We start from the raw sequence: 12667 nt of genomic DNA, 5'->3' as shown, positions 1-12667 counted from the left end.
CCAAGACCTGGGCCCTGACAGGAAGTAGAAATCTGGCACAAGCTCAGTCTGGACTACAATACTAAGCAAGAAACAGGGCACGTAAGGAATGACTGCTATAATTACATATGGCAAAACATTAAGGAGTTGAAAGTCATTAAAACAGGGCACTGGGAACCAGACAACATAGCAGCAAGGCCAGGAACCCATGAAAGTTGTCACTGGGCAAGGTCAGCCATGTGAAAAACAACAGGAAGTGGTGTCTGGGCTCCTTTGTACGAGGTAGGAACATGATGACTCAGCATTTCCTGTTGGGCACCTACCACACCCTCCGTTAACTAGGGGCTGTGAGCCTGCCCAACCCCAGCCGGTTGTCTTTCCGTTCAGGAATCGCTCACCTCTGGAGAATCTGAACTACAAAATTAAAAAACAAACACTTTTTTGGTTATGGTGCCTCATTAACATTTGTAGCATTCATTCATATTTTTCTAAGAAAAAAATCAAATCATGTAAAATAGGAATGTTATCAAACCAAATAATAATTAGCCAAGTCAGCTTCATGTAGGCCCTTTTTATTCCAGAGGCACTTACTTTCATTTCACAAAGGCTATCGCCAACCTTCAGAAGCTTTTCGTTGTAATAGGCAGCTGGCAGCCGGGGGGCATATTTGGTCCAGATATTAAACAAAGAGGTGGCGCTGTAAAAGTCATAAAATAAAATTATATCTTCAAAGTCAGCAAGAAACCTCAATTAATTAGCAAACAATCCTTAAAAACTTATTTTGTGCTGTCTTTCCAATGTGCCTTACTGTCAACATCTAATTACTACTAAATACTGTTAAAATTATTGCTTCCTTTATGCCAAACACTGATCGAAGCTCTTTTTTTTTTTTTTTTTAAAGATTTTACTTATTCATTTGAGAGAGAGAGCAAGAGAGCACAAGCAGGAGGAGGGGCAGAGGGAGAGGGAAAAGCAGACTCCCCGCCCTGAGCAGGGAGCCCTGCTCCATCCCAGGACCCGGGGATCATGACCTAAGCCGAAGGCAGATGCTTAACGACTGAGCCACCCAGGCGCCCCTGATCAAATTTCCTTATATTCATTTTTTAAAACAGATTTTACTTTTTAGAGTAGTTTTAGGTTCACAGAAAAATTGAGCAAAAGGTATGGAGATTCCCCATATACTGCATGCCCCACACAAATGCACAGCCTTTCCCCCACCCCCTTATCAACATCCCCCACCAGAGTGCTATATTTGTTACAACTCATGAACCTACATTGACACATCATTATCACCCAGTATCTACAGTTTATTTTAGGGTTTACTCTTAATGTTATACATCCTATGGGTCTGGAAAAATGTATAATGATGGGAACCCATCATTATGCTATATCACACAAAGTAGTTTCACTGCCCTAAAAATCTTCTGTGCTCTGCCTACACATCCCTCTCTCTCCCTTAACCCCAGGCAACCACTGATCTTTTTATTATCCCCATAGTTTTTGCCTTTTTCAAAATGCCATGTAGTTGGAACATACAGGATGTAGCCTTTTCACACCGGCTTCTTTCACTTAGTAATAGGCATTTAACATTTCTCCATGTTTTTTCATGGCTTGATAGCTCCTTTCCTTTTAATGCTTAATAATATTCCCTTGCCTACATATACCACATTTTATTTATCCCTTCACTTACTGAAGGGTATCTTGTTTGCTTTCAAGTTGTGGCAACTGGAGTAAAGCCGCTATCAACATCCATGTGCAGATTTTTGTATAGGCATAAGTTTTCAACTCCTTTGGGTAAATACCAAAAAGTATGATTACTGGATTGTATGGTAAGAGTATGCTTAGTTGGGACGCCTGGGTGGCTCAGTTGATTAAGCATCTGCCTTCAGCTCAGGTCATGATCCCGGGGTCCTGGGATTGAGGCCCACATCGGGGCTCCCTACTCAGCGGGGAGCCTGCTTCTCCCTCTGCCTGCTACTCGCCCTGCCTGTGCTCTCTCTCTCTGACAAATAAATAAAATCTTTAAAAAAAAAAACTCTTAAAAAAAAAAAAAGAGTATGCTTAGTTTTGTAAGAAACCACCAAACTGTCTTCCAAAGTGGTTGTACCAGTTTGCATCCCACCAGCAATGAATGAGGACTCCCTGTTGCTCCACATCCTCCCTTCATTTGGTGATGTCAGTGCTCTGGATTTGGGCCATTCCAATAGGTGTGTAATGGTATCTCATTGTTTTAATTTTCATCTTCTTAATGATATATGTTGGGGAGCATCTTTTCATATGTTTATTTGCCACTTGGATTATCTTCTTTGATGAGGTGTCTGTTAAAGTCTTTGACCCATTTTTTTAAATCAGGTTGTTTGTTTTCTTACTGTTGAAAGAGTTCTTTGTATATTTTGGGTAACGGTCCTTTATCAGATATGTCTTTGGCAAATATTTTCTCCCAGTCTATGGCTTGTCTTTTCATTTTCTTGATGGTGTCTTTCACGAAGCAGAGACTTTTAATTTGAATGAAGTCCTGCTTATCAATTCTTTTCTCCTGGACTGTGGCTTTGGTGTCATATCGAAAAAGTCATTGTCAAACCCAAAGTCATCTAGATTTCTCCTATGTTATCTTTTAGGAGTTCCATAGAATTTTACATTTAGGTTTGCGATCCATTTTGAGTTAATTTTTGTGAAGGGTGTAAGGTCTGTGCTGAGATTGTTTTGCACGTGGATGTCCAGTTGTCCCAGCACCATTTGTTAAGAAGACTATCTTTGCTCCATTGTATTGCCTTTCCTCCTTTGTCAAAGATGAGTTGATTACATCGATGTGGGTCTATTTCTGGGCTCTCTGTTCGGTCCCATTGATGTATTTGCTCATTCTTTCACTGATACCACACTGTCTTGATTACTGTAGCTTTAGAGGAAGTCTCGAAGTCAGTCTTCCAAATTTGTTCTCCTCCAATATTGCGTTGGCTATTCTGGGTCTTACGCCACATGCATTTTTGTTTTCATTTCATTTCCACAACAACCCTGAGATAGGTAGTATCAATTTCCCAGGTATATAGTTGATGACATGGAGGCTCAGTGCATCCATGATCTTAACTAGTATATTACTGGGCCTGCCTGCCCTCTGGAATGTAAACTATCTGAGGGCAAGGACTTGGACTATGTTATTCATTGCCCAGCCTCAAGAGTAGTGAATATCTAGTATATACATGTTCTCAATAATTATTTGTTGAAAGAATGAATAAATACATAAATGACTAGGAAAAAAATTCCTTGTTCTTGTTTTATTTTTTTCTATAAAGAGTTCAGGGATTTCACTATCCAGTCAGTCCATTAGGGTTCTGTTTCTTTCCACCAAGTAAACAAAAATAAAACATACAGTATTCTCAACATGGTTTCTAATTAGTTTCAAAGGGTAGCAGATCACTGCTTATTTTGTTCATTCATTTAGTTAACATTTACTCCTTCCCTCTCTCTCAGAAATTATAAATGTATCTAGGAAAACTCCAAATTTCCCTTAACAGTTGTCCAAGCCTATTTCATAAATTTCTAGATGAGGACAGTGTTATGTACTGAATGAGTGTGTCCCCTTGAAATTTTTCGGTTGAAGTCCTAACCCACAGTGTGGCTGTATTTGGAAAAGGGTACTCTAAGGAAATAATTAAGGTTAAATGAGGTCATAAGGGTGGGGCCCTGGTCTGATGGCATTAATGCCCATCTAAGAAGAACACCAGAGAACTTTCTTTCTCTCTCTCTTTCTTTGTACTTGCTCAGAGGCAAGGCTATGTGAAGACCAAGTGGTCCTCTACAAGCCAGGAAGAGTGCTTTCACCAGAAACTGACCCTGCAAGACTTCTAGTCTGGGACTTCTAGTCTCCAGAACTGTGAGAAAATAAATTTCTGTTGTTTAAGCCACCCAGACTATGGTGTTTTGTTATGACAGCCCAAACTGACTAATTTATAATTACTAATTAGTAACTAATAGCCCAAATTGACTAATACAGGTAGGAATGTAAACTTAGGGACTGAAGACAGCTCTAGTACTTACGATGTATATGTTGGGGTATTATCAGAACAACCTCAACAGAAACATGTCGATTGATTCATTCAAATAATTTTTTTTAATTCATTCAAATAATTAAGTGATATTTAGTTACAAGGGAGGGGTAGGGGACAGGATATTCTTGCCTTCTTCGACTGATGAGTAATACTTTAGGATACGAAAATATATACATGTACCAAGTAGTAAATAACCATGCCCAAAAAATTGTGTGGGAAATACAGCCATAGAAATTTTAAAAGGAAGAGGTTTTTTGGTTTAGGTTTTTTTGTTTTTTGTTTTTCTTAACCTTTTCACTCTCATTTGCTGCTTTCATGAAATGTCACAGTATTAGAATAAATATAATGAATCCCAAAAAGTCAGCAAGTCTTGCTAGAATTCTTAAATTATGTAGACAAAAGACTTAATTCTTTCAAACCTTAAAGATGAGATAATGATGACTATGTTTATTACTCATAAAAGAAAAATACCAGCTTTGTTAAATCAATCAAGGTTATATAATGAGATAATTTTTTTTAAGTGAACTTTAAGTTCAAGTTAAGACTGCTCACTGGGAATGACTTACATAATGATTAAACAAGGAAAATATAACATACACTATATAATGTGCATCATTTAAGAAAACATTAATACCCTTTGGATTGCTGACTTCTTATTATAGCTGCTGCTGGATAGTTAGAATTCTCTAAAATAGAAAATTGTAACTATATAAACGATATCTAAATCTCATGTGGTTATAACAAAAGCATACCTTTAAAAAAATCTATCATATTCCGAATTTAATAACATTGCCAATATGATCAAACTCTATATTTTAGATCCTGTGAATGTTTATGCTTACGTAAATTCCTATAGTTACAAAAAAATTTTTGATTTTAAAAAATAACCATCTCTCAAATACGTTATAAAAGCAAATCCTACCTCCTGTATTCTTAACTGGCCACCACATTGTCATTCTTACTCCACTTGGACAAGATTATATAAATATGTATATATAATATTAAATAAGGTTAATCCCTTGCCCAAAACTACCCAATGCTTTCCCACTGCATTTGGAATAAAGGCAAACTGTGTAAAAGGCCTCTAAAACCTTCCATAGCCCTACCTATGTCTCTAATCTCACCTCACACCACTGCACCCACACTCACTAAGCTATGCTTAACGGGCTTCTGTACATTCCTCCCAAGTCTCTGGCTCTTTCCTGCCAAGATCTTCCCACATGCTTGTTCCCTCTGTTTATCCTCTCTCCTTGCCTGGTATCCTTCTAATCTCAGCTTAATGTCACCTCCCTCACCATTAGCTTGAAAGTAGGTCCGTGCTATGTTCTCTTTAAGCCGCTGCTCAAGTGTCACCTATTGTGACCACATTACTGAAAATTGCAATCTCCTCTCTCCCACTCCATAACCCTTCCTCTCTTTAGTCTTCTCCCTAGCATTTGTCACTTTCTAGGTTACCATAAAATGAATTTATTTAATATGTTTATTGCCTACCTCCTCCTCTAGAATATAAGCACCAGGAAGGCAGGGCTCTTTATCTGATTCACTGGTGGATCCCCAACCCCTAGTACAATGCCTGGCACATGTAAGTGCTCAGTAGCTTCTTCCTTCATAGCACCTGTTGTTTGTATATTGACTTAATGACTCACTGAAAGCTTATCTCTCTCTCTGTCTCTCTAGACTATAAACTCCATGAGCACAGATTCCCTATCTATTTTGTTCACCACTGTATAACCTATGGTTAGTGCAATGCTGGGCACAGAGTACACATTCAATAAAAGTTGTTGTGTAAATAAATAAATACCTAAATTGTGTGAGAGGTTAGATTGCTAAGGTCCGTGTCAATCGTTAAGGTTTGTGATTCTCTTATAGTCTCTTTAAAGATGAAACAGATACTCTACTTACGAACTGGCCCAGGTCTACTTTCCCATATATAACATTAACTATTATTGAAAATACAAGGATAATAATCCTTGAATTCTTTCAATACCAAATACTCAATGAAAGTTTGCTCTAGGGGCACCTGGGTGGCTCAGTCAGTTAAGCGTCTGCCTTCGGCTCAGGTCATGATCTCAGGATCGTGGGATCGAGCCCCACATCAGGCTCTCTGCTCAGCGGGGAGTCTGCTTCTCCCTCTCTCTCTCTGCCTCCTCCCCCCCCCCCGCTCATGCTCTCTCTCTCTCTCTCTCTCTCAAATAAAGAAATAAGAATCTTCAAAAAAAGAAAGAAAGGAAGGAAGAAAGTTCGCTCTATCCCAACCACCAGGCTAGTTGCTAGAGATACAAAAATGAAAAAGAGACATGTTATCCAAAGTCAGCAGGGGCTTGCATTCTAATGGGGGAAACAGATAATACACAAGAAAACAAATAAATAAAAAATATAAATGGGTGGCTGAACCTGCATTAAATAGGAAAGGCCACACTCTAAAGAGGTAAGAACTGAGCTAAGACCTGAAAGAAAAGAAGGAGCCAGCTATTTGAAAAGCTGAGGATACATTTCAGACAAAGGCGGCAGCAAATATAAAGGCCCTGGGATGAAAAAAATAGGATCTGTCTCCCTGGAAAGTCCTGAGAGAGAAGTGAGGGATGGGCTGAGTTGGAAGAGGCAGGCAGGGCCAGATGCTCAGACCCTGGAGCACAGAAGGAGTCTTAAATTTATTCTAACAGCAATAGGAAGCGATAGAGAGTCTTGAGATAGGAGAGTGGGTGGTTGATTTATAAAGGTTACCCTTACTGCTAAAGTGAAGGATAGATTTGAGACTCCAGAGGCTGTGGGGAAAGCACAATCTGGTGGTTTGAACTACAGCGCTGGTCGTGGAAATGGGAAGATAAAGTGCTATCTAAGGCACAAGTGCAGAAATGCTTTAAATATAAATATACATAGCTTAGTAATGCACTTTCCTTGGTCAATTCTCGGTTCTCATCTTACTTGGCCCATTAGCAGGATTTGCCACTGTGAATAGATCATTCCTTCCTACTTTGAAACGGTTTCTCTACCTGACTTCCAGCACACCACACACTTACTGGTTTTCATCCTACCACCCTGGCCCCTCCTTCTTAGTCTCTGCCACTTTCTTATCTCCTCTACTTGTCAATGTTTCTCCATCTACACTTACTCCCTTAGCTATTAAGTCAAGTGTTATGATTTAAATATCAATAATATGGGGGCACTTGGGTGGCTCAGTCGTTAAGCGTCTGCCTTCGGCTCAGGTCACGATCCCAGAGTCCTGGGATCGAGCCCCGCATCGGGCTCCCTGCTCCGCGGGAAGCCTGCTTCTCCCTCTCCCACTCCCCCTGCTTGTGTTCCCTCTCTTGCTGTGTCTCTCTCTGTCAAATAAATTAAAGAAATAAATAAATAAATATCAATAATATACTAACGAATCCCAAATGCGTATCTCTTTTGACCTCCAGACTCAAATGACCAACTACCTATGCAATAGCTCTGCTTGGATGTTGAATTACATTTCAATCTTCATATATCTAAAACTAAATTCTTGGGATGCCTGGCTGGTTCAGTCGGTGGAGCACGTGACTCTTGATCTTGGGGATGTGCGTTAGATCCCCACACTGGGTGTAGAGATTACTTAAAAATAAAAAATATATATTTTACAAAAAGAAAACTAAACTTTTGATCTGCCTCTCTCCTACCAGAAACCTGTTCTTCCCACAGTCTCAACCCCATCCCGGGAACCTCACACTTGCCATTCTCCCTTGTGGCCAACTCTTCCTACAGAAATCTTCATCACTTGCTATTATATCTCTTTCTCATCCTTCTCAAAGGCCACTTTTCCCGACTTAATCTGACCATGCTCCCAGACACCCCCATTTTAAATTTCAACACCATACCATATCTTCTATCCCCACACTCTGCTCTAATTTTCTCCCTAGCACTTCTTTCCCTGTAAAATGATTTCTTGACTTGTTTAGTAGCTGTCTGTAGTAACAAAAAATATATGCTTCATGAGGGTACAAATTGTTCTATCTCTTGTTAATTTGGTGTTTTCCTAGTTCCTAGAATGGTACCTGATATATAGTAGATGTTCAATAAATAGTTAAATGCATTAATGAATAACAAATGTAAGTTAAAACTATTTCTTCATATTAAATACATGAATGAAAAATAAAAGTTGAGATTATTCACTATTCTGGTATTCTTTGACATTTGTCTACATTTGTAATTGTTCGGTTTGCAAGGTATTTTGGCTGGGAAAGAAAGATGGTAACATAATCAGGAAAGAACCTTAAAAGTAGGAAGTCTGTCGCTCAGTAGTAACATAGGGATAGAACTCCCAAAAAGGCAAACATGTATGCAAAACGAGTACAAAATCAGTAAAAAATCACTGTGACCCTAACAACAACATAAAAAGGAATTAAAGTATAAAAGGGAATTAAAGTGCACATGTTCACAGAATCACGTACTTCGTGGCATCAAGAACTAACTTTTTCAAGAACCTAAGCTACCTCAAAGTTATTTCTTTTTCCTCATACACAAAATTCTACCCACAACATGGAAAGTTGTGAAACCCCTGAGCCCCTGAGCGAGTCAAAAATTTATTGGCATGGAGTAGCTTAGCGACTGGGGAACATTCAGAAGGAATGGTGAGTTATGAAACACTTCTGTGTTTTTAATTTGACCCGAGCAGGTAGCCAAAGTGTAACATTTACCAGGAATTAAGGACTGTAAAAGCGATGAGTCTCCACTTCTTAAACTTTGTTTTTCCCTCCAGGTCCGCAACGCTCACCCAGCTCTGGCATTACCGCGGGCATCCTTAAGCGCATCTCCTCTGGCCCCAGGAGTTGCCCTTCTCCGGCCGGCGCCCTCCCCAGCGCCCTGCCTCTGCTTACCAAAGCCGGTGGAATTCATGCTTCTGTTCCTCCGTTATCGCTAACGCCTTCTTTCTCTTCATAAAGCCTAGTAATTCCCGGATTTCCCTCTCGCAGGAGGCCAGGAGTGGGTTTTTAGCGTCCAGCGGCCCATAAAACACGGCGAGGGGCAATGAGTTCTCGAGGCAGGCGGAGCGAGGCACTGGGCTCGGGGAGCTCTCCTTCGACTCCACGGGTGACTTCGAGAGTGCGTTCGAGGTCGGGGGCGGGGTCGGCGGCGGTCCTGGCGGGGACAGGGACGTGGGAGAGAGGTTGAGGGGAGAGGTCGAGGAGGTGCCTAGCGCCGCCATATTGACGAGACCCCGGCCGGCTAGAAGTGTGTGTACACGCGGTTGCCTGGCGACGGTCTCGCGGCAACCAGGCGTCCAGCGCGCTTTCGGGAAAACACAGCGGCCCCTGGAGGGCAAAGGAAGAAAGAACCCGGCCCAGAAAGAAACGATGCTCCTGGGGGCTTTTTTTTTTTTTTTAATATTTTAATGAAATTGTCATGTCATCTCTTTTCATTACATATTTATTAATACAATATTATTACCAATAATGATCTCTTATCATTTAACAATTTTTCCTTTAATCTTCATTTATATTTTCTTGTATATTTTCTCATATATTTTTATATGAGAAATTTTCTCATTATATTTTCTCATATACAGCAAGGAGAAACCAAAGGACACTTTTAATACTTGGGATGGAAAATCTTTAGGCAAAATCAGCAAGTTCTTTAAGCACATTTTTTTGTCTTTTTTTTTGCCCTGAATCTTCACTGGCACTGCCGTATGACAGAAGAATAGAGAGAAGGTTTTGGACAGAGAGCCAGCGAATAGTAGAGCCAAAAATTTACGATTACAAATCAGACTATACTCGTTTTCCATTTCGACCACTTAATGATGATAATGGTCATTAATATGTGCCAGGCATTGTCCTAAGCATTTGAAACATAATCTCATTTAATCATGATAACAGCTTTACCACTTAGGGTATTATGAGTATCTCCATTTCACAGTTTAAGAAACCAAAGTTTACGGACCAAGGTCAGAGTAAACTGTAGTGTCAGGGACCAGATCCCAGCCTTCTGACTCCAAAACCTGTGCTCAAAATGAGTAAGTTTCACTGGCCATCCTCAAAAAAAAAAAACTAAAAACTAAGCTTATCAATCAAATCAAAATTAGGAAAATATAAAAAAAAAAATTAGGAAAATATCTGACAACCAGTTTAAGAATCAAGTACATGGGGGGCACCTGGGTGGCTCAGTCAGTTAAACCTCTGCCTTGGGCTCAGGTCATGATCCCAGGGTCCCACATGGGGCTACCAGCTCAGCAGGGAGCCTGCTTCTTCCTCTCCCTCTGCCGTTCCCCCTGCTTGTGCTCTCCCATTCTCTCACTCTCTCTCTCAAATAAATAAAATTTAAAAAAAAAAAGAATTAAGTACATGCAAATGATCCATTCCCTTCCCTCTATTTGAACCCTGAGGTCTGTAACTATGGAGATGATGGCTGTGCTTAACAATTAGGGTTACATTATAGTTCTTCATTTGTATTTCATCCTTATTATCACTACATTCTAAATTAATAAGCATTTCACTCAACATTAACTGCCGGACATTAATGCACACTAGTGGCTTGAAGTGTTAACTCTCAAAATACTTTTGCATTTTAAACAGAGATTTTAGGAAACTTGCTTCTGATGGGGAAACTATAGGCCTTAAGGAAAATATATGGGGGCAAGGGAAGTTCTTCTTTCCTTACATATTATGGGCAACAGGAAGTTTATTTACTTACTTAAGGTATAAGTTTCTAACTCATAGGGAACTTGCTTGCTTTATAAACTATGCAATGCCAAAAATTATCTAAGAGAAGAAACAGAAATATTTGATGTCTTAGAAAAATAGGTCTTTAACACTGAAAAGTGTTACTGGTTCTGTCACACATAAGAATAAATAAAGATGGTGACCCTAACACCCTGTGAGCCCAATTTCCCACTTAAGATTAAGAAGCTTATTGGACCACAGCTTGATTTCTTTCAGGTCTGACCTAATTTCTTGCAGGCTCTGTGGGCCTGTGCTAATTTATGAGGCTGGCCTAATATGTCACGTGTACTGTACTCTAATATTCTTTGAAGGAAAATGATGATGCTTTTGCTCTTCAAGACAGGTAATTATGACCCAAGAACCTTCTTGGCAGGCAGTGAGATACCTTCACACCTCACTGTAGGAGTTCAATTCTCCAGTCAGGATAGACAAATCATTCTTCGATTAAGATTTTATCTTGTCTCTAAGTGAGCAGTAAAAATGTTAAGACCTTGAAGAATTTAGGCCTAAAGAAGTAATTCATTCTTGGGGCATTTACAAAAAGTATTAAGAGAGCTTTTATTTAAAAAAAAAAAACAAACAGCTTGGTAAATTCTTTCTCTTCTCATCTTCTCCTTGTTCTCACATAACAGACTTGGCTATTTTAGATCAAAAGCTGATGTCGTCTGCCACTGAGTACTACCTATTATATTGATGAAAGTGAAACTGCAGGATAAAATTAAATTAAAGTGGTCAGAGAGGAGGAAGGAAAAGAAAAATAAAACAGATGAACTGGGGGGTTTTTTCCCCTGATCTGTCTGCTCTCACAAACAACCTTACTAAGAGTGCAGGCACTTACATTTCAATGTCACTGGTAAAAGAAAATGTGACTTATTAAATTCAGATACTTGAATTATGCGTCTTAGTCACAGCATTGCTTCATAGTCATTTTCTTCCTTGCAAATACAAAGTTGACAATGCTTCACTTGCCATAGTTTTTAAAAGCTTGCCTGAATATTTAAATGGCTGCCGTACTCTGAATCATCATCGTGCTAAGATGGAAGTTTCCATTTTGTTCAGTTTAAATTATATTCGAAACATTTTTTAACATTTTCGAGGTGTTATCTTTCTTGTAATGAGATGCAGCTATTAGAATATCTTTTCTACTCCCTTGTCACTTCACTTTATTCTTTCCACTGTAGTGAAAGAATGGATCTCTGCAACTACTGTGTCTGGCAGGGCTAAATAATGGAAATAGCTTCCTTATAAATAATGTAAATTGCTGTTTCCTTATAATTAGTGTCTTTGTAGGCTGCAGGGATCCTTTTTGCTCATTCAAAAGTCTTTATCATCTAAAGTTACTGTTAGGAATAAATAAGGTTAGGACTCTCTCGATTCCTAATTTAGTTGTTAATCATTTGGACTGTCCCAAATATGTACCTACATATGGTTTTAAAAAAAAAAAAAAAAGCACAAAGATCTCCTTTTCCCACCTCATCACCCAATATTTAAACTTTTTTAAAACTTCTCCATCCTTTCATTTAGGCCAACGCAACAATTTCTTTAGTGTGTCATACAATGCATAGGTAAACCCACACATTCCTTATAAGAAGCAGATGACACACAACTAACCATGATAAAAAGGTATGCTGTGAAATGTGCCAGGATAAAGATTTAAAACATGCTGTAGGAGTCCCAAGATGAAGCCTGGAACTGGAGAAAGACCAGACGATTCTGGAAAAGGTGATATTTTAGCCCTGGACTGTCCCTGCTCCCCATTAACAGAAAGCCCCTTGCAACAGGGAGTTGCCTATTTACTGTGATAACCCAGCCCCCAAGCCTGGAGCCTGGCACAGAGTTAGTATGCCTTAACAAATCCTTGTTGGAACGAGTGAATGGAAAAAAATAAGACGGAGAACATTTAAAAGGATATCACTGACTGAGAAAAAAGCCTGAGTAAGGTACAAAGTTATAAACATA

The 12667-nt window shown here is 39.3% G+C and overlaps 1 protein-coding gene across 1 annotated transcript in view; it reads right to left on the bottom strand.

Moving 5' to 3' along the window:
* The window catches only part of CFAP54 (cilia and flagella associated protein 54), a 291990-nt gene extending 282792 nt beyond the window's left edge, over nt 1-9198 (bottom strand). Inside the window, exons 1-2 of the mRNA XM_032416199.1 lie at nt 8867-9198; nt 571-676 (exon numbers count right to left, since the gene is read on the bottom strand). Of these exons, the coding sequence (XP_032272090.1) occupies nt 571-676; nt 8867-9195 (435 nt within the window). The 5' untranslated portion in view covers nt 9196-9198. The remainder of the gene's footprint in view (nt 1-570; nt 677-8866) is intronic.
* Nucleotides 9199-12667: the final 3469 nt, after the last annotated feature.

This window comes from Phoca vitulina, unplaced genomic scaffold (genome assembly GCF_004348235.1).
Source record: "Phoca vitulina isolate PV1807 unplaced genomic scaffold, GSC_HSeal_1.0 scaffold19, whole genome shotgun sequence".
In the NCBI taxonomy this organism is placed as follows: Eukaryota; Metazoa; Chordata; class Mammalia; order Carnivora; family Phocidae; genus Phoca; species Phoca vitulina.
Note: the sequence above shows the minus strand (reverse complement) of the source record. Positions and strands in the feature narration are given on the sequence as shown.